Below are 26057 nucleotides of genomic sequence, written 5' to 3' on the forward strand. Positions count from 1 at the left end.
ATTGTTTCGGGAGTCACGTGGTGGCGGAAACTTCCTGGGTTATTCCCGACTTTCATCAATATTAGCGAAATTTCAAGATCTTTCGCGGTCGGGAAGAAAATTAACATTTTTCCCGACTTCCCGGTAGCGTGGAAACCCTGTTAAACTCCATTACGGGAACCAGACTCATCAAGAAAACAGAAAGCAGTGACGTAATATATAGATTTTTTTCGCGTACACGTGATGGTTGTTAACAACAGTTGGAACGATCTGTCATGTTGGTCATTTTGAAAATAAATGTTATTTAAACAAAATAACAAACAACTTCATTAGAAACAGCATGCTATTAAAAATTATTATTGATGTGATTGTAAAATGAGGATTCAGTCATTAAACAGCCCAGTTCCTTAATGCCGCTCCCACCCAATGGTTTTGTCGATGTCAAGCGATTGTTTTTCAATTTTTGGAGGTCCCTCGGTAACACACGCCTCTCTTATAGTACGGTCTGTGTTTGTAGACCCTGTTGTACGCGAGTTATCGAGGGAGAGGTGAATATCCTATGGCTGTACCTATACATGTATTATATGTATGTACCTTCACATATATGCTATGTATATACCTTCCCATCTAAATGATTACTCTCCAGTATGAAATCTATTATGTCTCATCAAAAGAGAACTATCCTTAAACATTTTGTCATAAGCACCACATTTGATAGGTTTATCTCCAGTCTGAATCCTCACGTGTCTTTAAATTTCTGCTATGCTTAAACATTTTATTACAAATTTCACATTTAAATGGTTTAACACTAGTATGTATCATCATGTGCAGCTTCAAAACACTATCCTACCTAAAAAATTTATTGTAAACTTCACACTTGAATGGTTGATCTCTAGTATGTAGTCTTAACTGAGTCCTCAAGTTACAATTTTGGGTGAACATTTTACAACAAATTTCACATTTAAATGGCTTATCACCAGTATGTATCTTCATGTGCCTCTTCAAAATAATACTCTGCCTAAATTTGTTATTGCAAACTTCACACTTGAATGGTTTATCTCCCGTATGTATCCTCATATGCCTGTTCAACACACTACAGTGTCTAAATATTTTAGTACCTTTACATTTGAATGGATGATCTCAAGTATGTATTCGCAAGTGCCTTTTTAAGTTACAACTTTTGGTGAACATTTTACAACAAACTTTACATTTATATGGTTTATCTCCAGTATGTGTCCTCATATGACTTTTCAACACACTACTCTGTCTAAATATTTTGGAACAAACATCACATTTGAATGGTTTATCTCCACTATGTAACCTACTATGTGTCTTCAATGCACTGCTGTCACTCAACATTTTACAACAAATTTCACATTTATATGGTTTATCTCCAGTATGTACCCTCATATGCCTGTTCAACTGACCACTGTGTCTAAATATTTTGGAACAAACTTCACATTTGAATGGTTTATCTCCACTATGTAACATACTATGCCTCTTCAATGCAGTGCTGTCTCTAAACAGTTTATCACAAACTTTACATTTATATGGTTTATCTCCAGTATGTATTCTCATGTGCCTCCTCAAATGACCACTGTCATTAAACAATTTATTACACACTTCACATTTGAATGGCTTATCACCAGTATGTATCTTCATGTGCCTATTCAAACTACTACTCTGCCTAAATTTGTTATTGCAAACTTTACACTTGAATGGTTTATCTCCACTATGTATCCACAAATGCCTCTTCAAAGCACCGCTGTCGCTAAATAATTTATCACAATCTTTACATTTATGTGGTTTATCTCCAGTATGTATCTTCATGTGCGTCTTCAAATGACCACTCTGATTAAACAATTTATTGCAAACTTCACATTTGAATGGCTTATCACCAGTATGTATCCTCATATGCTGCTTCAAAACACTGCTGTTGGTAAATAATTTATCACAATCTTTACATTTATGTGGTTTATCTCCAGTATGTTTCCTCAAATGCGTCTTCAAATGACCACTGTGATTAAACAATTTATTGCAAACTTCACATTTGAATGGTTTATCTCCAGTATGTATTCTCATGTGCGTCTTTAAATGACCACTGTCATTAAACAATTTATCACACACTTCACATTTGAATAGCTTATCACCAGTATGTATCTTCATGTGCCTATTCAAACTACCACTATGCCTAAATTTGTTATTGCAAACTTCACACTTGAATGGTTTATGTCCAGTATGTATCCTCATATGGCTCTTCAAAGCACCGCTGTCGCTAAATAATTTATCACAATCTTTACACTTATGTGGTTTATCTCCAGTATGTATCCTCACGTGCCTCTTCAAATGACCACTCTGATTAAACAATTTATTGCAAACTTCACATTTGAATGGCTTATCACCAGTATGTATCCTCATATGCTTCTTCAAAACACTGCTGTCGGTAAATAATTTATCACAATCTTTACATTTATGTGGTTTATCTCCAGTATGTATCCTTCCGTGCGTCTTCAAATGACCACTGTGATTAAACAATTTATTGCAAACTTCACATTTGAATGGTTTATCTCCAGTATGTACCCTCATGTGTGTCTTCAAATAATTTCTGTCCCTAAACATTTTATCACACACTTCACATCTGAATGGAGTTTCTCTGGTATGTATGCTCATGTCCATATTCAAATTACAAACCAGCTTTAAAAAAATGTATCACAAACTGCTCTTTTCCATCTATGCTTTTACACTTGTTAGTTGTTTGCAGTTGTGACCTTGACTGGATGTAAGCGCGCTAAGAAAGGGACGTAACTCCAAAATCTGCGGTGATTTCACCGTCCTGTAGGTATCACTGTTCTAATCCAGTTGACATAGTTAACATATGCAAATGCATTCAAACATTCAATAACTTTAAATGTCTGATTTCTTATGATGCAGCTTATATTTATTAGTGTAGATACATCTTCTGCATCTACGTATGTTTAAAATATAATGATGTCGGGCATTTCTGCGTAAGGTTTTCGTCAGCAGTGTAGTGGGGCGATATAGCCTCAGTGGGAATTAACATTACAGACGCCATTGGGTCTGTATAGGCTCAAGCTTGATAGCCTCAGTGGGAATTAATATTACAGACCCCCCTTGGGCCTGTATAGCCTCAAGACTTTGAAGTACACCCTGGGCCACTATAGCCTCAAGGGAAATGGAACATGGGAATATGGGGTCTGTTTACGGACAAGGAGTTTGTATAGCTTCTGACCTCACGGTAGGGGAGATTGGTAACACTGTTGCAACTAGGGAAGGTGACGTCACTGGATTGTGCAAAGAGCGGAGTGTACAGAGAGAACACAGACATAACTTGTATTATACTGATACCACATTTTTAAAAAAATTGTTTGGAGGGAAGGCATGAAAGTCAATTTCTTTTCGAGATAAATGAGGGGCCCTGAAAAGGGCCTTTGGGTTTATGTTAACATTATTACGTTAACATAGATGACATCGTATAGGTCTCCTTCTTTTCCTCAATCCTTTTCTGACTTCTAATCCGTAAATCACAACCCTCTTCAAGCAGCCTTGTCTCTCCACATAAATTCTTCTTTTCCAAACGCTTGTATCCGTCATCCTGACAATGGTCCACGATGATCTGACATACATGGGTAAGTCCGTACGGAATAGCATTGAAGATACGATTGTAGAGGATTCAACGTCAGTCCACATCTTTGTGACGAGAACAGGTGAAGGAATGTTGCGAACTGCGGTTATTTATAGGGGAAGGGAGGATCGAAATGGATTGAGTTCATTCACTAATCCAAACACGCGTTACAAAATTCAGTCACCATTCGTCCAATCCGAAGACAGCAGTCTGTGACGTCACATTCCCTATATAGAGGCGCTAACGTCTGTGTACAGTGAATCCATGCGACACAGTTTCAAACATGGCAGAAACTAAGAAGACGATGAATTGGGGTGCACCGGCCGGGGAGACGAAAAACGATGGAATCTGCTTATGGTCGGCAATTACGCTCTTGAGATTACCTGATATCAGCTCACGTGTAGAGAATATTTATTATGTGATCTTTTGTAAAATTTTTACAATGACCTCAGGTATACTGTAATTTCATTTATTTCACATGTTTTATTTATTTCATATTCATAGCGTACGTTTTTGCTTTATTTTGTGTTATTTACTTTGTTTGATTTTGGAAACTGTAGGGTTTAATCCCTTTAAAAAAACAGTGGGTAGTTTCTTTTTTATCCAAGCCCAAAATGTCCGTGTTAACTCATGCAAAACAGGTCAAGATAAGGGGCTATTTCCCCACAGACTTAAGAACTACCGACAATGGAAGATTACTACTGGCATGCAGATCGCCAGGATGACAGGTCCTGGACTGCACTAACTTCAGCGAAGCAGAAAGACCAAGGCCAGCAGAAATGCTACAATACTTGGTAGCGAAAGGAACAAAAACAAGCGATATCAAGGGACTACAAAACGGGGGGTAAAGGCCTCTTCTTCTTATTTGCCAAAGGAGATGTACCTCTGTACAGGAACGATCAATCGATAGAATTCAGAGAGAAAGCCCTGAAAATCTACGCCCCGCCACCCCTAATGAAAAATATAGGAGAGAAAGCAGTGGACGTTCACTTCACGGGATTACCATTAGAAATACCAACCGTAGAGCTTCAAAACAAAATACAGAGGAAATATGGAGTCAAGCCCATAAGAGCCCATATGGCCAGATACTGGGGATTTCCCTCAGTGAATACTGGGGTAAGAATAATAAGCCTCTCTCCAGAAGACGCCAAGAAAATGCCACCCTTCTTCTACATCTCGGGTTTTCTAATTAAAACCTGGTACAAGGGGTGCAAAAACCATAGGGAATGCTACAAGTGTGGGAACACCGGCCATCTGTTCAAGGACTGTCAGCAACAAGCACAGCAGCAGGCTGCACAGGAGGCGTCTTCAAACACAGCTCCAAAATCATATGCAGCAGTTCTAACATACATAACGCCCAAAATAATAAAAACAGAGACGGACAGTATGCTAGAAACTGTTCCAGAACCAGAACAGGAAATGCAGACCCCAAATGACGAAAGCGAGAAATGGGAGTCAGCTGACCAAACTAGTTCAGCTGAGAAAAAGAGGGCGAAAGCAAGAGCCAGGAAAATACAGAAGAAAAGAGAGGCGAAATTGATGGGGAAAAAAACCATGTTATAGAAGAGCCAAACTTCCCAGAGAGTTCAAATAGATTAGAACAGACACCAGACAATACCCAAACCAGTCTAGAAATTTCAAGAATAGAAGAGACGATAGCTACGGAAGAACAGCAAGTAGAAGTGGCAACGACAACAGCATCCAAAACAGGACAGGCCGAAACACCAATGGCTACACAAAAGAAGGAAAGAACGGTCTACGCCAAGAACACCTTCCGAAACTGAAATCACTGACTTCATAAAAGATTGCAAATCACCATGGGAAAGAGAATCCAGGAAAGACACAAAAGAAAAGGAACAAATAAGAAAGACAGTAAGTCTCAATAGAGACGACAAAAGAAGTATCATAACCATTGAAGAGTACAGGGCAAAAGGACTCCCACTAAATCTAAAATTTAAAATAGCAATCTAAATATTCCATATAATGTAAAAAAAATATTTATGTTTTAAATAGCAACCTAAGAACTAAATAAAAAACTTAATTACCAATTTCACAGTCGAGATGGATCTAAAATTGAAAATCCTGACTATGAACGTTAATGATATAAATAATAAAATTGAAAGTATCACAGCACAAGCTAAGAAATATGATGTAATTTTAATACAAGAAACGCACGGAATGCCGATACACGTCATAAAAAAACTAGAGGAGGACTTAGACGCCTTAGTGTTTATTAGAAACCACCTAACAGAGAGAAAGGCTGGAGTGTCGACAATTATCAAGCAGACCGCCAAGGGACTAAACCTTGAAAATTTGGAAATACCGAATAACTTACAAGGACGCTTAGTCCACTTAAAATTAAACAACTAGAACATATTTAATATATACATACCACCTGGAATTACAAGAAGAAAGACGATCTTTATACAAAACCTGAACCGATATACTCAAAAATTTGCCATGGATCCCTGCATTTTAGGCGGGGATTTTAATAGGGTAACTACCGAATTAGGCAAAAGTGAAGGACTAACTAAAAACGACAAGACAATTTTAAAGTGGATTAGAACCTTTATAAAAACAAATAACATGTAGACATTTTTAGATTTCTTAATAAAAATAAGAGAAACTATACGTATAAATATGATAACAATAAGGAAAGTAGGATTGATATATTCTATATCTCTGAAAGTGAGACCAATGCATTAATAAACTGTGAAATTTTAAAAGAAAAGATTTCAGACCATAACTCAGTACTTTTAGAGACAAACATTCCAAACACATTCAAATGGGGACAAGGCGCGTGGAAGATGAACAGTGCTCTAGAGCTTGATGATGAGTATGTGAGCACTGTTCGCACACACCTGAACTTGATAAAAGAACATACTAAAGATATAATGACAGATTGGGAAAAAATTAAAAATGAAATAAAACGGATAACCAAATATTATAGCAAGACAAAAGAGATCCAAAAACAGTGGATAAAAGAAAAGCTTTCAGAAATTATGACCCTAAAAAGACCTCTAACAGAGTCAGAAAAAACAATAATCAAACAATGGGAGGAGATGGAAAAAGAAATCACGCAAGGGATTAAACTAAGGGCGGGGAAATATGAAAACCTATACAAAAAAGGGAGTGGAATATATAGAAGATTAGAAATTAAAAGGGGAGAAAACAAAAAGATACATTCAATAGTAATTAATGACAAAATTTATAAAACTAAAGCTGACATATTAGAATGTGTAAGACAGTACTTTGCTGAAATATCTAAATTTCAAAATATAGATGAAGAGATAATAAACAATTATATAGGGGAAACAATGTATAAGCAGATATCACTAGATGACAATAAGTTATGTGAAAATTTTATTACTAATAAAGAAATATTAGAGGCTATTCAGAGTCTACAAAAAGGGAAATCGCTAGGCTCAGATGGCATAACCGCGGAATTTTATACGAAATTTAAGCATGAATTAATAGATTTTTTAGAACTATTATATGATAATATACTTTTTAAAGGGGAGATGCCCAAAACACTAAGGGAAGGAATTATTACTCTAATATATAAAGGGAAGGGAGACAAAAAGATTTTAAAAAACTGGAGACTAATAACTTTGCTAAACAATGATTACAAAATCCTAAGCAAAATAATAACTAATAGAATAAAGAATTGTATAAATAAAATTATTGAAACAAATCAAAGCTGTGGGGGGAAGGGGAAAAATATTATGAATAATGCCCTATCTATAAGTGTTATAACTGAATTATTAAACATCAAAGGAGAAAAGGGAGTCATGTATCTATTCGATCAAGAAAAAGCTTTTGATCGAATAGAACATGACTTCATTTTTAAAACATTAGAAAAGTGTGGCTTTGGACCTAACATGATAAACTGGGTAAAAGCCATGTACAATAATATAAGCTCTAAAATAATAGTAAATGGAGACCTCTCAAAAGAAATAAGTATACAAAGGTCAGTTAGACAGGGATGTCCCCTGTCTATGCTGCTCTATAGAATCCCTGAACATAAATATCAAGCAAAATAACAACATTCAGGGAATAAAAATACCAAATAGGAAAAGAGATTTCAAAACTATATTACATGCAGATGACTGCACTAACTTCACCAGAAATGGACCGTACTTCAAACACTTACAACATGAATTCACAAAATTTGGGAAAGGCTCTGGTTCAGCTATTAATCACGACAAGACAGAGATTTTACTAATAGGCAACTAGAGGGGCAACCACCCAGGTTTACCCCAACCTGATTAAGAAACAAGTAAAAGCACTAGGAATTACATATGGAATGAACTCTACTCACGAAAACTACAGTGAGTTATTAATTAATTAAGATTGAAACACAGATAGAAACTTGTCTGCATACGAAACTAAGCCTCATGGACCGCATACAGGTAGCTAAAATCTACATGTATAGCCAATTGAACTATAAAATGAGCTCGATAAAACTAACAGAAGCAATGATTAATAACATTGAAAGGAAAATACTGAGCTTTATTTGGGACAACAAAATCCACCATCTAAAGAAACAGCATATATGCAGACCTAAGGACAAAGGAGGATTAGCCCTACCTAACCTGAGTCGAATACAAAAATCCAATATTTTAAACAGATTTAAATATCTAAATAACTCTCCCGAATTACCATGGGAAGCTATTTACACACACACACACACACACACACACACACACACACTCACACACACACACACACACACACACACACATATATATATATATATATATATATATAGATATATATATATATATATATATATATATATATATATATATATATATATATATGGATACCTATGCCGTTTTAATCTACTAACTAAACTATTTAAAACCCCTGGCAGGTGTACAAGAATAAGTGAATTATTATATAAATTTAGAGATAACAATGATATATGGGACAAAAATAAGAAGATATATAATATATTAAATGAGACACCAAGTCAAGATAAACATGCAATAGAATTCAAACATCCGAACCTAAACTGGCCAATAATATGGAAAAACTTCGCGGAAATTAAATCACCAGCTATACAAGGTAGAATATTTCTATATCTACACGGAAGCTGGATGACCGGTTTGGCGGCTTTTAATAGACATATCATTAACATAATACCACGATGCAGGCTATATAAGAACCATGCTGACTCAAAGAGCATCTAATATTAAGATGCCCAAAGAAGGATACAGAGAGACAAATCATAAAAAACAAAATTATAGGTAAATATGGAACTTTTAATGCTATGCAGTTATTATTTAGAAATAATATTGAGGAAAAGAATATATACAATGACCTAATAGGGTATATTAACACTATTATGAAAATAAGAAGAGAAGATTTTGAATCCTAATTCTAAATATTATCCAAAATGAATAAGATATGAATACATTGAAACTGTTTTAAAATTAATTTTTTTTGTTTATAAATGTTTTATGTTTTATTTTTTTATTTCACCATAATAAGACAGAATGTTTCTGTAAAACAGAGGTCCTTGTAAGACTGCACTATTTTTGACAACAACTGCACATACAGCACATACATAAACACAAATACTGCTGCTTGTATCCACACTATACTTCTAAAATACAACTATTCTACAACCTATTATCTACCCACACTAAAATGCTTCTATAATATAAAAATAAATAAGAACAACTCGAAAAGATTCGATTTAGTAAAGCCAGTCCGAACACAAACGCAAGAATAAAAGCAATCAAACAATATAGCACCATACATATAGCATACACCGGACAATATCGATCCACTGGCCTGGATCACTGATGTAAATAACTCCAAAACCAGCCAGGGCATTGGAGCTTTGAGACACTAGAGTAGGGCGGTGTGTAAACCTTATCCAAATTTATCCAAATGAAATTTGAAAATAAAAATATACAAACAACATACTTAATAAAAACAAACAAACAAACAGACATAAAATCCTTTAATTTTAGGAACTAGGGGGTTCGTCAAATGATGTAATTCTTAGACGGACCACATCAATAACGGAAACTAAGAAGACGATGAATTGGGGTGCACCGGCCGTGGAGACGAAAAGCGATGGAATAGCAGTGACTACCCAAGTCAACCCGAGCCTACCTCCAGAAGAGGCTAATTTTAATTGGGATTTTGTTGACTTTCTTTCGCAAGAATTTGTTCCGGAACCAGTACCTTCGCCACCTTCTCCTTCTTTACTACACGTGGAACATTTTAAACAGAGACAAAAAGAAGGATTGGAGAATTTTTTACAGCAGCAAAAGGAAGCAGAACAAGCTTTTCTACTTCAACAAAAGCAAGAAGAAATAAGAAGAAAACGCCAGGAAGAAGAAGCAGCTAACAATCAAGGTAGTGAAAGTCAAACGGTCACGATACTTTGAGACATTTTAGCAGAGTTAAGAAGTCTGAAACAAATGTATCAGACTTCTTTATTACGACCGAAGAGAAAAATACCTTCCCGAGCTAAACAATCCAACCCTGTGAGTACGCCTGCCATACTGCCCTTAGTGATTTCTACCAAATCATCATCAACAGTACGCAGTCCAGAAGTAGGCCTTGGCCGTGGCAAAGGCTTAATCCAGTTAAAGTTGATTGCTTCCTAAGTTTGTTGTTTAAACCAACAAATGCCCAAAAAGGCTCTTTTCAGGGCCACCCATTCCTCTCGAAAAGAGATACTATTTCAATTGCCAACATCAATTAAAACTCAAAAATCCCTTTTTACACTTATGGTACGTGTGAATGTATGAGTGTATGAGTGTAGGTTCTTTTTCTAAAAATCAAAACCAAGAGACACTTACGTTTTATGCCTGGTCTATTCTACTACAAATTTTACAATCCAATTCACAGCACAATATCACACTTTAAAAAGTTCTTAGGCTTCGTCTGTGTTCACTCTTTCTGTTTTTTAAATTTCTTCACTTTCACACTTTTTTCCTCCATTTCTTCTTCACCTTCTCCCCTTCGTCTTTTCTTCTCATGTTTCTATTTCTGCACGTGTCTGGGTTCTTCCTTCGAGGAGGGTACCTCTTCTTCCCCTCCAGAATCTCTCTCTTCTTCTTACTCCTGTTGTTTCTTAGGGCAATCTGAACACCAACGTCCTTTTTCTTGACAATGATAACAGGTATCTTGACTTTTGTCTCTTCTAACACCTGTTTTGCTTTTTTGACGGTCTGGACACTCTGAAGACCAATGCCCTTTCTTCTTACAGATATAGCAAGTATCTTGACTTTTATCTCGAATGGAGGGTGTTTAGTCCGTCGGCTTGTCTGAAGAAAATTTTCTGATGATCCCTCGCAAAGCTCTGATCAAAAATTTGATCTGTGTAGGATCTTCCATCGTTCTGCTCAGTTTGAGAGTGAAATGAATAGCGGAAGGCAAGTCACACATCTTTTAGATATACGCTGGTCTGCCATGGATATAAGTGACCTATGGTGTTTAAAATATAGTCATGTGATTTTTCGCAGTCAAGATGAAACGATCGAATCAATTCGAGAAGAAAGAAGAAGAAAGTAAGAGGCAGAAACGTAATCTATCGCCTCGTACAATACTGAAGTCTTGGAACAAATTCATGCCAGTGATTTTGAAGATGACATGAGTGAACCAGAATCCACACCCAGCGATTCTACAACCAGTCAAAGTTCACCACACTTAGTAAACCCTGAAAATTACTATCACATTCAAGAGACGGAAAAGCGCTCCTCTGGAAAATTTAGAACCACAGCTTAAATTTACATGGTGAAGTTTAAAGACTTTAAGACCGACGTGCCGCTAGAGAAAGCAGAGGGCTTCATCATCGAGATGTGGGATTCATTGTTGACCACACTGAAACACCAATGTCAAGCCAAAGAAGACGCTTGAGACTTTCGATATATCACGACAGCTTGAAATCGAGTTTAGTAGCCCAGCAGAATTGACACCTTCCGAAGTCATGTACAAGATACAACACGTGCAACAATCCAATGACCAATTTCACATCACCGACGGAAAAGCGACACTGTCCATGACTCACGCCTCTCTCCTGAAGGGGACCGGACAACGCAGAAAAGTGTTATTGGTGGACGGCCTTCGCAGCATTAAGCGTCCCCTAGTCCAAATTAACAATGCTCAAGACCACATGTGTTTAGCCCGAGCCATCATGGTGGGCTGAACGTATGTCAACAAGAACGACACGGTAGAATGAAAAAGAGCCTGGAAAACTATCTGAGAATCGGACCGAGCCAAACAACGAAGTGAAGCAGAATTCCTGTTACAACAAACCGGCCTGTCCAAAGACACACCCTCTGGCATTCCTGAAATGCAAAAATTGCAAGACGTCCTAGCTCCACGCTACACCTTGAAAATGCACCATCAAGAAGTGCGAGGGACTCTGTTGTTTCAAGGCAAAGATTTTAAGGATGGAAAATATATTCATGTGTATTATCACGATGAACATTTTGATTCCATTACCAGTATCACTGTATTATTGAGATACAGTTATTACTGTGAGAAATGTGACTATTTCTATAACAATCGAGAGCAACACAAACATTTTGGATCGAAATGCTCAAGATGTTTGGCCTCTCAACCCTGTCTGGACGAAGGACAACCACGAGTGTATTACCCTTCCTATCTGCGCACTTTTGTCAGCCCTTCCTGTTACCAGCAACATTTAAAAACGCAAGGTTCACAGCAGAAATGTGCTTGTTAACTGCTGAGATTGTACCCTACTTGTGGACAAGGCATACTTACCAATTCTGCCAAGGCACACGTATGTTCAGGAAAGAAAAAATGTCACATTTGTCACCAAATCGTGGACTTGTAACATTAATGCTACATTGAAAAATACCAACCCAGACAGGAAGATGTGGACCACAAGAAGAATGGCAATTTCATCTTTTTCGATTTCGAATGCATGCAAGAGACTGGCATTACATTCCTAATTTCTGCGTGGCTCATCGTGTGTGTGAGAAGTGCATCTTACAACCTATATTTAGTCATTGCCCTCACTTCAGCAAGATTCCTGGAGTACGTGAAAAAATCTTTCGGGGACCGAACACGTTAGCCGAATTTGCTCAATGGATCTTAGACCCCATCGACAAGACGTGGAGCCATGAGGACATCGAACGTTACGGAGATTGCCATCGTCATGCCACAATCATGGCTCACAATTTCGCGGGATACGGTGGACAGTTTCTTCTCAGATGCTATACGGATCTAGGCATCGAACGTCCTGAAGTGACTTTGAACGGAGCCAAAATCATTTCCATGCAAGTGGGATAAGTACAGTTTAAAGATTCGATGAGCTATTTGGCCATACATTTGAGTTGAATGCCTAAAACGTTTGGAATGACAGAAATGCCAAAGGTTACTTTCCACACTTTTTCAATACCGAAGCCAATCAACGTACCCTTCTACCCCATTTGGCTGAGGCTCACGATTACGACCCCGACAACATGCGTACCGAACAACGAGAAGCTTTCAACGTGTGATACCTGTCCTCAAGTTGATACGACGTAAAGACAATCAGTGGCGACGGGTTCCAGTATAAAAATGGTCTGAGACAAAGTATGAGTATCAGTGTTTTTGTGCTCCTGAAGACCCAAAGATGTCACCCTCCAGAAAACATTCCTCTTCTAAGCCCCAAGGAAAGAAAAGGAAAGGACTGCCTCCTCGTTTAGTCAAACATGAGGACATGTTGTCTATCCTGTCTAAAGCTTCTCCACCCATGAGAAAAAACTCATTCAAACGGCCTCCAAAGATGTCATCGATACCGTATGCAATGTTGTTTGAACGTCTTGAAATGCACGATGCCTTTGTCCAAACACCAGAAACAACGCTTAGGCAAATATCGTCACGTTCTTCGCCAAATGGTTCATAAGAGAATTCGTCAAAAGAAGAAGATGTTGGTCCAACGTGGAGGAATGTTGCATCTATCGTCTAACCGTTGCTGAAAGGAGTCTTGGAAACCATGTTGGGACGACTCGTGGGAGCAAGGGCATCTGGAGTCCCAAGATCTCAGACGTACCCCTTGACATCGAATGGAGGGACGAAAACTAATTTTAGTGCCTTACAAACGATGAATGGAATACCATCGTTGGCAAAAACAACGAACCCCGCATTTGCCCCCCAATCCCAATTTGAGCGAGATGTACCAGTTACAACACGAATTGCAGTCGTTGATGGATCGCCACGATTTGTTTGAACAGAAAAATCACAAAAGTACGGTCAACTCTTGCAACGACTGAAACTCTTTCACCCGAAAGCTTTAGAGGCGACAGCTCTACCCACTCTGAAAGATTTTAAGACCTTGATTAAACGTCCATCTTCCACACCACCGCCAACATCACTACCATCCCCAGGGGTCATGAGGGACGTCACCCCAAGAAAGTCTGAGGAAGAAGAGACACGAGAAGTGTTCCAAACACCGTCAGCAGCTCCCATGTCTAGTAAGATTGCAGAGTCCTTGTTGACCCCTTCCCCCACACTCCAACGAGAAGCAATGAAAGCTTGGTTTACAAAGATGATATCCACTCCTCCTTCGACAGAAGTGAAAAAGAAAGAAGGGAAACCAGAAGGGAAAAAGGAAAAGTAGACTAAATTAATTCCATTACCACCACTACCTTCGACTTCTACTCCCGTGGCCCATCCATCCGACAAATAAATCCGTTTCCAGACCACCCTTTCGCTACGTCCAAACTATCATCAGCGAAGAGTGGGTAACTTATTAACAAACAGAAAACAAACAGAGAAGGTGTTAGCCAGCATTTACTACGATCCATCCTATCCTGCAGGATACGGAGGAGTTCATAAATTGTATCGTGCTGCCAAGACTTGACTGAAAAAGTCTCCGTTTACGTCAAGTGCAACGATGGTTACAAGAACAAGTTTTCCAGAAGTCTCACCCAAGTGGAATGCATCGATCATCAATGGTAAGCCGATTTAGCCGATGTCTCTCATTTGGCCACATACAATCGCGGCTACAAATATTTATTTTGTGTCATCGAGATCTTTTCGAAATTTGACAGGGTCGTGCCATAGACTTCCAAATCGAGCAGCGAGTTAGTTCGAGCCCTGCAACTGGTGTTGAAACAAAGCGGTCGTCACCCTCTTTGATGGCAAGCAGACAAAGACACCGAATTTCTGAACCAAGCTTTCCAAAAAGAATTAAAGAAATGTGACATATTTTTTACCAAAAGTAGGATCCTGAAACCAAGGCCAGCATCGTGGAACGTTTTCAACGCAGCTTGAAAGAACGTATGTGGAAATATTTTACGCATACCACACTCTCAAGTACATTGACATCTTACCGCATTTGGTGCAAGCGTACAGCCAATCTTGCCATCGAAGCATTGGACGTGCCCCGCAACATGTAACTCCCGTCAACTAAGTGCTGGTTTCTGATTGCCTGTTTGGTACGTCCCCGACTCTGGCTGTCCCCAAGAAAGGTGAACTGTTGACCGTAGGAGATTGGGTGCGCATTGTCAAAACCAAACGCACTTTTTACAAAGGTTACTTACCTAACTTGACCACCGAATTGTTTCGTGTTACTGGACGAGTACATGGCCGTCATCCTGCCGTCTATAAATTGGAAGACATAAACGGAGAAGTGTTAAAAGGAAGATTTTACTTGCCTGAGTTACAAGGTGTCAGCAAAAAAGAAGACGACGTGTACGACATCGAAAACATTCTCGAACTCAGAACCCGAAGAGTGGGCAAACGACGTGTCAATGAAGTCAATGTACATTGGAAAGGATATCCACCTAGTTTTGATTCTTGGATTGACGCTTCGCATGTCATCGACTATAAAAAAGTGACCATCATGCCTTTTCACACAGACGCAGCTACCGCTACCACTGCAACGACCATTCCTTCACCCAGCTCTTCTCTGCAAGATTTACAGAAACAGCCCTTGTGGGTGTGGTGTGGAGAACGTGTACCTAAAACTCAAATCACGTTTTTCTGTCAAATCTTTGTCCTGTATTGTGTCATCGGTGCAGCCATCGCCAATTTGAGTTTGCAACAAGGAGACAAACAATTGTGGACAATTTTATTGAGCAGTTGCATCGGTTACCTTCTTCCCAATCCATCCCTGAAATTCTCCTCGAACGGGAAGAACGGCAATCTTGCGTTCAGTGCCAGTCACCACTCCAATAACAGCAACTCCATTTTGGGCGGAGACACTCCTCTGACTTCCAGTATCCCCTCGGACAGCCACAGCACTCTGGAATTTTGAGTCACCAATACCAATTGTCCTTAACCTTACCCAGTGACAGTTCCATGGAGGTTTTTCTCAATAAGACTTTGTGCTGTTACACAGTCAAATTACTTCAGGCTATCCAATTAGATCACCAAGCCTATTGGGAAATGGCTTTAGTGGAAATCATTCACCCGAACCAAGTCTTCAATGTCCTTCCAAATGAAAATTTTCTTACGGTCGATGTTCATGACGAGCAAATGCAAATGTACTTGAATACTTTAAAATATGAGAATAAAACATATAATGAACAAACTCAAAAGTGGACCTATCACTTGATCATTCCCCCAGGCTATTATTTTAGTGGTCAACATTTAGTGAGTACCATTGCGTCCAGGTTTAATGTCATGTTTCTTAAAGCTTTGGAGAGTCTCAGAAAAAATGTCACCCTTGAGTATCACAAAGTAGCCCGTCGCTTCCAGATGAAATTTGAGGGGGTTAAAATAATGTCCATTTTATTTTGTCCTGAATTGTTTGACATTTTTGCTGGGGGACATGGAGATGAGGATGACAATAATCGAGAAAAACGAATTACCAGTCGTTTCCGACAACGATTCTTTTACCAAGTTATTTCATTCCCCAGTAGAAATGAACCAAGGACTGAATTTGATCTTTTTGTATTCCGATGCGATGGTGTACAATGTGCTGGGGCACCTCCATAACGTTACTGCGTGTCATTATTTTCAAAGTGGTTTCTGCCACGGCCACTGACGAGGAACTTGGAAACACCTATCACGTTCACCGCTAATTTGTACATCCTCATTATTTGACCGTCAGTAAGTCGTATTTTGAGACTGTCAACATTGTTATAAAAGGATATCTGGAACAAAATATTCCATTCACCAAAGGAAAAGTCACGGTGAAAATCCGTTTTCGAAAACGGTTCTCTGACGAGTTGTAAGTCATGTATCCAGTGTACCGAGGTGTTGCTCGACAGCGAAGACATGGTTTAGGATGTATGTTAAAATCGGCCTTTCTTTCGGGGGCTCCCTTGTTGAAACCGATGGTGACACGAGGATTGCACGCCTTGAAAGATGCCGCATTGACGCAATGCAAAAAATTTCTCCAAAATGTCATCATCGACAAACAAAACCCTAAAGAAGCATTCTCAAAGGCAGGCACAAATGTCTTGTTGCAAACAGACAAAGACACTTTGGGTCGACGAGAAACTCCTGTAAATACCTTGAACGCTACTGAGTCAGGCATTCCCGCTTCCCTGAAGCCACAGCAAGGACTCAGCAGAAAAAGACGACTAAGAAAGCACCCCTTCAGAAGCCTTCATACACCTAAAGTTCGAAAGACAAAGAAAAAAAGAAATGTTCGAGACTTAGACTTTTTTGATTATTAAATTTTTGAGAAACAGAAAAATGATGCACCGAGAGTCTTGTGCCTGTTCCAAATCGGAACTAAATCTGTTTGCCATGCCACCCACCATGATGACGATGCAAGAATCCCAGTGGTTCGAATTTCATCCCGTCTCTTCTTTGACGGATTCAACTCCCATTGAGTTTGATATCAAAGGTCAGCCCGAAGATTACATTGATCTGAATATCAGTTACCTGTACTTGAAAGTCAAAGTGATCAAAACGGACAACACTAATCCAGGAGCCGATGCTAGAGTAGTTCATGCATTCCTTGTTCAAAGAAGTGGACTTGTACTTGAATAACGAACTGGCCAGCAGCAGCATGGATACTTACCCTTATCGAGCGTATCTGGAAAATCTCTTAACGTACGGAAAAAAGCCAAGAATACTCATCTGGATGCTTGAGAGATAAGGAAAGCTGACACAGCGGGTGAGAACATGTTTAACGACACAGCCCTGACAGCAGATGACAATCCTTACAATGTGGGGTTTAATGACTGCCGCAAGAAAATTCTGCAAGTTTAGACGTAGTTTAGAACTATTGGATAGTTTGCATTTGGACATGTGGCTGCAAGAAACGTATTTGATGAACGGTGTGGATATCCGACGGAGACTGAATCGTAGCAGTGCCCCTTTCCATTTGATGGCCAATGCGAACGAATACAAAACTATCACTAAAGAAGAAGTGCGTCGTGTGGAAGTGTTACATAATGTGGGAAATGACATCGGTGACACTTTGAGCAGAACGACCTCCAAGTATCCGCTACGAAGAGTGGAAGTGAAAACGTTCACTATTCCTGCTTGACAGCGATCCATGATCGAAGAGCATCTCTTCCAAGGACAATTACCCAAATGTTTGGTCATTGGCATCGTCATGAATTCAGCCTTCAATGGACTTCACAACGAAAACCCTTTCCAGTTTCAACATTACAACGTAGCCAAAATCGAAGTCTATCGCGAAGGCAAGACACGGTGTACCAGACCCTTCGAGCCTAAGTTTGGTGACAAGAATTATTGGAGATCGCACTTGTCCCTGTACAAAGCCACCGGCCAGTTGGGACCAGCACCAGTCACGGTATTTCGTACGATGATTATGCAGGAGGCTATGCTTTGTGGGCTTTTGATTTCACTCCAGACCAAGGCAGCGACGAGAGACATTTCCATTCTATAAAATCCGGCCAGACTCGTGTGGAACTTCAGTTTGCGAATCTAATACCCCCAGTTAACACGGTGAACGTCATCCCGTATGCCGCATTTGACAATACGATAGAAATCAACAGTTTGAGAGAAGTCATTCTAGACTATTAGAATCCATGGAAGACTGTAATCCCTCTTTACATAGTGGAGAAACTTTGGACATGGAATGCGAGGAAACCATTAAAGTAGAACCCCAAGACGAAGACGAAGAAGTCATAAGGATGAAGTCCAGATGGCCAGAACAAGAAGAACATTTAGTCTCCTGTTTTGCTACATACCTGTCAGAACAAATTAAGGAATTGATCAAGACAGATTGCTTTGGATGTCACAATGACCATCCCAGACAAATTCAGCACGGTAAATGTCTGATGTTGAGTCAAGAAGAAAAATTGGACGAGTATCTGGACGAAGCTTGGAGTCTCATCTCGGAAGAAGACGTGTTGCAACAGTGGTATAAAGGTTTGCGTGAACATTCTTGTCCTCCATTAACAACTCTAGAGATCCATCGCATTGAAGCTCTCTTGGATCAGAATTGGGAGACGAAGCGAAGAAACGGTTACTTGTCAGACATTTTCAAGCAAAACGTCAGGATCGAATTGATCACTTATTATCACGTGTGAAGAAAAAACAACACAAACATGGATACCTGGGAACATTTTTACCTTTTCGAACCACAGTTCGTACACTGCTTCTTGGAATCCTGTCGTACATGCTACAGATGAACTACTTCATCGCAAGCCTTAAGACCATCAAACTTATGTGATCAACACGGACGACGGCCATCTCCCAGGATCCCACTGGGTAGACGTCTACTTTCCTCAAGAAGGATGTGTGGAATATTTTGATTCATATGGAATGCCCCCTTTGGAAGACGATATCATTGACTTTATGAGAAGAAATGCTCAGACAACACGATTCAGTAATGTGAAATTACAAGGCACAGATTCATTGGTGTGTGGACAATATTGTGTATTTTCAACATCAACGCAGGCTGGGATATTCTTTAGAACATTTAGTGACTTATATTGATCGGTACTCTTCTAGGAACGACGAGAAAGAAGATCGTTGGTTCTGTGACCATTTTGGTCATCTTTTGTCTCTAACTAGGAAACGTAGTGTACATCAATGGCCCGTTGACTTCCAACAGTGGAAATCAGTATTTCATTCATAACGTTGTCAACCTTGTCCAAAATAGATAGTTAGTTGAAAAATATGTTTGTTAGTTGATTAAATGGTTAATGTTTAAAATTGTGGATTGTTAGTGGTATGTTATTTGAATAAAAATATTGTGTTTTGAAAACAAATGCGTTTGTCATTTGTTTTATACCATGGGTGTCATGAACCATGCTCTTTGACTTCTCTCTATCCCTCACATCACACTATTTGAGCGTTTCGACTCGAAACTGTGTAGGGATGTTTTCCTTTGCGTCCGCGCTTTTACCTTAAATCGGGGCAGTCTCCAGTCTGTCCATTCATTGTCGACTCATCCTCCTACGAAGATATGCTCAAGACTAGCCAAGCTGAACAACGCCTACGTGAATTTGCATCGCGTCAGGCAAAGCTTGATACCGAAGCCTTAATTGATAGGGAATGTCAGAATGTTAAAAGTCACCGAAAACCTGATAGAAGTGCACATCAGAGAAGAAATTAACAGGGAGAAAGAAGAATGGACGGAGCAGTACAGACTTCAAAAACAGCAGAGAGAGAGCAGCAAAAAAAAAAAACAGCAGCAGCAACCTGACAGAGGTTTTGTCGACTGTCGTGTTGACACCAAAGAGTTCTTCTCTTTCCGAGAAAGCAGACCTTATCCTGTGAGAATGCCTGTCATCAGAGGAAGCCGCAATCTTAGAACCTAAAAGATTGCCATAGCTCCTTGTCCAGGCAAAAAACATCCCTTTTCAGGGCTACCCCATACTCTAGAAAAGAAAGAATTATTAAATTGCCTATGGTATTTTAGTCACTTAGAAAAAAAAAACAGAAGTATGTCTATATATGCACATTATTTCTTTATCTTGGTTAGAAAGTGCGTGTATAAGCATTTTCTTTAAGTTGCTTGTTAAAAATTGTTAAAATAGTGATTGTCAGTAAAAAGGTATTAGTGGTGTTTTTCTTCACGTCCATGCTTCAAGTATTTATTGGAAAACACTCGTCAGTGTGGCTGCCCCTGTTGATTCTTTAACAGTAGCAACAACAAAAATGTGCAGTAGACTCGAAAAACTAATGGAACTTCATATGCACCTGGAGCATACCAGGCGCCTCCAGAATGAACTGGCAGCGGAGACCATTGTGGAAGTAGCCAGAATAGAGAAGGAGGAGGAGGAGAGAAGACAGAAAGAAGATGAGGAAAAGAAAAGAGAGACCAGGTGTTATCAAATGATGATACCTAAATATGAGGTGAAGCCTGTGGTGAGGGCACCTCCACAGCCAGTAGCTGCACCACAACCACAGACAAAACCTCTTCCACCAGTACAAAGGCCAGTAGAGGTACATATGGAAAATACAACGAGGCCACAGCCACAACAGCATCCACGAATCCGGCACAGACAGATGGAAGTCTTCAGGATCCCAGAGAGTGAAGACTAGGATTCTGAAGCAAGTCAACCACCCTCAGCACTCCCAAGGACAATACCTAATTGGGAAGGGGATTGGAGTCGGGGTTATATCTGTGGTGCCAGACCCGGAAGGTGCAACCATTAGCCAGGTGCCTCTGGACTTCCAGAAAAACAGCCCTTTTCAGGGCTAACCAAACCCCTAGAAAAGAAAAAATATTTGCCAATCGTATGAATGTGGAGTAGTGATTATAAACACTTACTCCTTTACTAATTATATTATGTGTGTGTGTGTGAGCGTGTTTGTGTTTGTGATTGTAAGCGCACACGTACGTTTGTATGGATATTATATTTTTGGGTTTTGTAAGCACTCACGTACGTTTGTGTGGATAGTAGATTATTTGGGTTTGAAAGCACTCACGTACGTTTGTGTGGATGGTAGATTATTGTGTTTTGTAAGCACTCAGGTACGTTTGTGTGGATAGTAGATTATTTGGGTTTGTTATACTGTTCTGCGTGTGTGGATACTAGATTATGGGTTTGGTTTTGCTTCTCTGCGTGTGTGGATAGTAGCTTTTTGCTATGTTGTTGCTCCTTCCCGTGTGTGGATAGTATATTATGAGTTTGGTTTAGCTTCTTCGCATATGTGGATGGTAGATTTTGGATTTGTTTTGCTCCTTCTCGTGTGTGGATAGTATAATTTGGGTTTGATTTTACTTCTTCGCGTATGTGGATAGTAGATTATGGCTATGTTATTGCTCCTTCCCGTTTGTGAATAGTATATTTTGGGTTTGTTTTGCTCCTCCCCGTGTGTGGATAGTATATTATGAGTTTCGTGTTGCTTCTTCGCGTATGCTGATGGCATATTTTGGGTTTATTTTACTCCTTCCCGTGTGTGGATAGTATAATTTGCTTTTGATTTTACTTCTTCGCGTATGTGGATATTAGTTTATGGTTATGTTATTGCTCCTTCCCGTGTGTGGATAGTAGATAATATGAGAAGAGAAAAGTAGGGGATGTTTTCCTTCACGTTCGTGCTTTACATATAAAAACTCAAAGCGTTCGTCAGTCGCGCCATTCCACGGAATAACTGAATGAACTAGATGGCAGCAGCTTCAGACCTGTTCAACAACTTAAAGGAATCTTACTATTGGATGATAGATACTGAATATGTAGTGGAAAGAATTGAAAGAGAATGGGGGATGAGAAACAGCCAGGACTTTGCTAATAAACTTAAAGTAGCCAGGGAGAAGATAAAGGAGATAATAGAAGAAGTGAAGAAGTTGAGAGGGTTGATTAATCAACCCTATGTCAGAGTTGGAACGTTAAAACAGGCTCAGGATAACGTTATTGAAGTAATGTGTTTTTTTTCGAAGGTATGGTACAATGGTTACATTGGCCATTTGCCAAAGGGGCCTGGACAAGCTGAAGAAAGCTGAAGAACTTATAAGAAAAGTGATGGAGGTAGAAGTGAAGAAGATCAAAGAAAAATGGAGTAAAGAAAGAAAGGATAAGGAAAACTTAGAGAAGAAAGAGGCCTTTAAAAAACTGAATAACAACTGGATCAGGATACAGGAGAAATTTAGAGCCATGGGCCGTCCCGAATGGATGCCAGAGACAGAGATGAAGAAAAAGAAGAAAGGAATACTGGAGAAAGTTAGAAGATGGTTGAATAATTTAAAAATAAAGAAGAATACAAAGGTCCTTTTCAAGGCCCCTCATTTATCTCCAAAAAAAAGACTTTCATGCCTTCTCTTCCAAACAATTTATTTTTTACAAACGTGGTATCAGTATAATATAAGTTATGTCTGTGTTCTCTCTGTACACTCCGCTCTTTGCTCAGTCCAGTGACGTCACCTTGCCTAGTTGCAACAGTGTTGCCAATATCCCCTACCGTGACGTCAGACGCTGTACAAACTCCTTGTCCGTAAACAGACCCCATATTCCCATGTTCCATTTTCCTTGAGGCTATAGTGGCCCAGGGTTTACTTCAAAGTCGCGAGGCTATGCAGGCCCAAGGAGGGTCTCTAATGCTTATTCCCACTGAGGCAATAAAGCTTGAGTCCAAACAGGCCCAGGGGGGTCTGTAATGTTAATTCCCATTGAGGCTATATCGCCCCACTTCACTACATTCGTCTCCAATATTGAATCAAAACGCACACCGAATTCGACCGATTGACGAAAATAAAATAGTGCAATGCTTAACATTTAAAAAGAGGCAATTGTGACAAGAATATTCTGTTCAAAATAATATTAATTTTGGATATACGGGATACCACCACCGTGCTTCCAGGACTCGCGATATGTCGGCCTATTCTGCGCACAGCTTTGAAAAGATATAATGTTTATCCATCGGGCTATAGAAATTAAATTCATTACTTTGTACTGTTTCTGTCAACAGTTCAGTCAAGTGATTAGATCAGGTTTATAGCTAGTTTTACAAAATTCAATGTATCAATGCCAATGAATTTCAAGCGATATTAAGCATACTAAACCGACCTTATCAAGAAATTAGTAAACTTAACATTTTATAAAATAAAATATAAAAAACTAAGCTATTATGTGGAAGAGAAGCAACAATGAATAGGATATAATGTGGTTAGAATGTATTGTTAATGGGGGAAATTACTAAAGAATGTATAAACAGACTACACGCCGAGCAATTTCTTGAGAATCCCGTTCTAGCGCCAAGTTGACACTTTGGATAGCAGATGATTTTGTACGTGTGGGACAACTTCTTGCAAGATTTGAAACTTGGAATGAGATGCAGAATTTTTTAAGGTATACATTTCCATCATTTATATGTATTATTCTGACATATACATAGTTAACATGATTTTCTGGTTTAAAGTTTCAAGAAGGTCATGGAGTGAGTCTTCGTGTTAACATTTAGAAATAACATTTTTTTATGTATATTTGATTTAATTATATCTGATTTAATATATATTTATTACAATTTAATTGTTTCTCAGTTTTTTATTTTTTTATTTTTTACATGCTATTGTAATGTAAATTTATTCACCGGAGATGATACTTTTTGCAGAAAATAGTTTTACCTTGACTGCTCGTTTTATAAACACCAGGTGTTAATCTAAATTCTGACCTTGTGATTAGTAGCAACCACGTGAACAAGTTCTTTATTTATTTTAAGAGGATTGGCCGTTGTCAAGATCATGATGGGACAACGTGTTTAAGATGTTAACAATTTTTCATTATTCTTTATTTCTTAGAGTAAAATGATTGGTTTTCGTCAGGGCCACACTGGGTGTACGTGATCTTTAACAAGTACATATTTCTACGGGGTTCTGGAACATGATCACTTGATAGCTTTTTGGCGTTCTAGAAGACGATATAACCTTTGTTTTGTAGAGTTATTCTCAGTAGAAATTGGGCTGTTACACTAAAATTAGTATGTTTTGCTATTTGGAGTTATTTCAAATTACATGGATTAGAGTTATTTCAAAATGTTTTGGATTCAAAAAGATTATTGTTTTCCTGGAAAATACGTTTGCTCAAATGAACTTGTTGAACAAGGACAGTTTGTATAACATTTATTCAAATTTTCAAAACCGGAGTGATAATTCTTGTTTCTACAAGGAACTGTCGAGTTCAACACTACAGGTTACATAATACGTCATCGTCTTCCATCTTGGATTCTTCGTCGGGACTCCAACTTGAAATCATAGAACATTTAAGTATTAGGACTATTGAAATGTTATTATTGGATTATTCCTGGATTATTTTTGAATTTGATTCTATAAAACAGTAAGTTCATATTTTTTCATTTTTACAGAATTTATCCAGGGAAATAAATTAGTGTATTTTTCAAAGCTTGTTGTTTTCACTCTTTCTTGTGTTACTGTTTATTCGAGCCTAAACACGTGACATTATAATTTTTATGTGCACTTCTAGTCGAAATGTGAGATTTTTTTTGTACACTTTATGGATATCACTTTTCTTAATCAAAGTACGCTCATTCTTAATTCATACAAAATGGATTTTTGACCCAAAATAGCACGTCATCCAATGTTTATAGAAATGACGTATCGTTGCGGTTGCGCAGAATCACATGACGCGCAGAATTGGCCGACATGGTAGGTATATTCTTTCAATACTGAACTAAAGAGTCACGTGCTGATTTCAGCAACGAGTCTTTCAAATTCAGTTCTGTAAAAGGACTGAAATTCTATCCAAAAAAAAAAAAAAACCCCACAATATCTCTGGCTTTTTTATCCAGTTACAACTAGGATAAGCTCTCAAAAGGAAACTTTTCTTAAAATCATAGTTCATTACCGAAGAATTCTGGCCAGCCAAACCCTTATATATCCTCGCCGTATCAGTTTTGGAGCCCTTAAGAAGAAATCACGGAATAATTCGTAAACAGTATAAAAGTTTTATTAGAATTTCAGTTAAGCGTTGAATCATCATTATACCTGCAACAAAATTCGAAACTTAAAACTATTAATGCCTACAGACATTTGTTCCGTGACAGTTTATGTATGAGTAACACGATTTGCCTACCTTGTTGATCACGTTTTTACATGTATTAAATATCTTTAGTAATATAGTGACTAGACAGAGAGCAACTGTGGCAAAATCTTCCAACCACACACTATGTTAAGATAGTTATGTGAGTTTTAGACGTATCTAAACGGTTCCACGCAATTTACAATTTCATATAACCATCCCCAACAATAACCAAAACAATGCAACATGCTTATTTCATAAATTGTTTTCTTTATCTATTTGTGGACTACTGGATTCAATGTTTCGTCACTCTCCACAATCAGACGTTTCATATAATATACTATCATTTACCATCACTACACTCCCATTCATTTTAACGGTTAACACTTGTGGAGATTACGTGGTCTATGAGTAGTGAAAGGGGATACCCTAGCGTCAATGGGACTTAGCATTAAAAAAACCCTTGGGACAATCTAGCGTCAATGGAAAATTAACATGGAGAAAAATCGTGGGACAATCTAGCGTCAAGGGGAATTTAACATGGGAATAAATCGTGGGACAATCTAGCGTCAAGGGGAATGGAACATGGGATTTTTTTT

The 26057-nt window shown here is 38.6% G+C and overlaps 1 protein-coding gene across 1 annotated transcript; it reads right to left on the reverse strand.

The window, feature by feature from the left end:
* Positions 1-976: 976 nt before the first annotated feature.
* LOC149784797 (uncharacterized) lies at positions 977-2741 on the reverse strand. Its single transcript, XM_089932811.1, has one exon. The coding sequence runs from the start codon at positions 2653-2655 to the stop codon at positions 1120-1122; it is 1536 nt and encodes a 511-aa protein (XP_089788937.1). The 5' UTR covers positions 2656-2741; the 3' UTR covers positions 977-1119.
* Between the last annotated feature and the right edge of the window lie 23316 nt (positions 2742-26057).

Source organism: Sinohyriopsis cumingii, chromosome 14 (genome assembly GCF_028554795.1).
Source record: "Sinohyriopsis cumingii isolate HCF-2022 chromosome 14, ASM2855479v2, whole genome shotgun sequence".
Taxonomy (NCBI): domain Eukaryota; kingdom Metazoa; phylum Mollusca; class Bivalvia; order Unionida; family Unionidae; genus Sinohyriopsis; species Sinohyriopsis cumingii.

Bases quoted from the DNA above. Each gene is read 5' to 3' on its own strand.
- LOC149784797 (XM_089932811.1), bottom strand. From the start codon at position 2,655: ATGGACATGAGCATACATACCAGAGAAACTCCATTCAGATGTGAAGTG.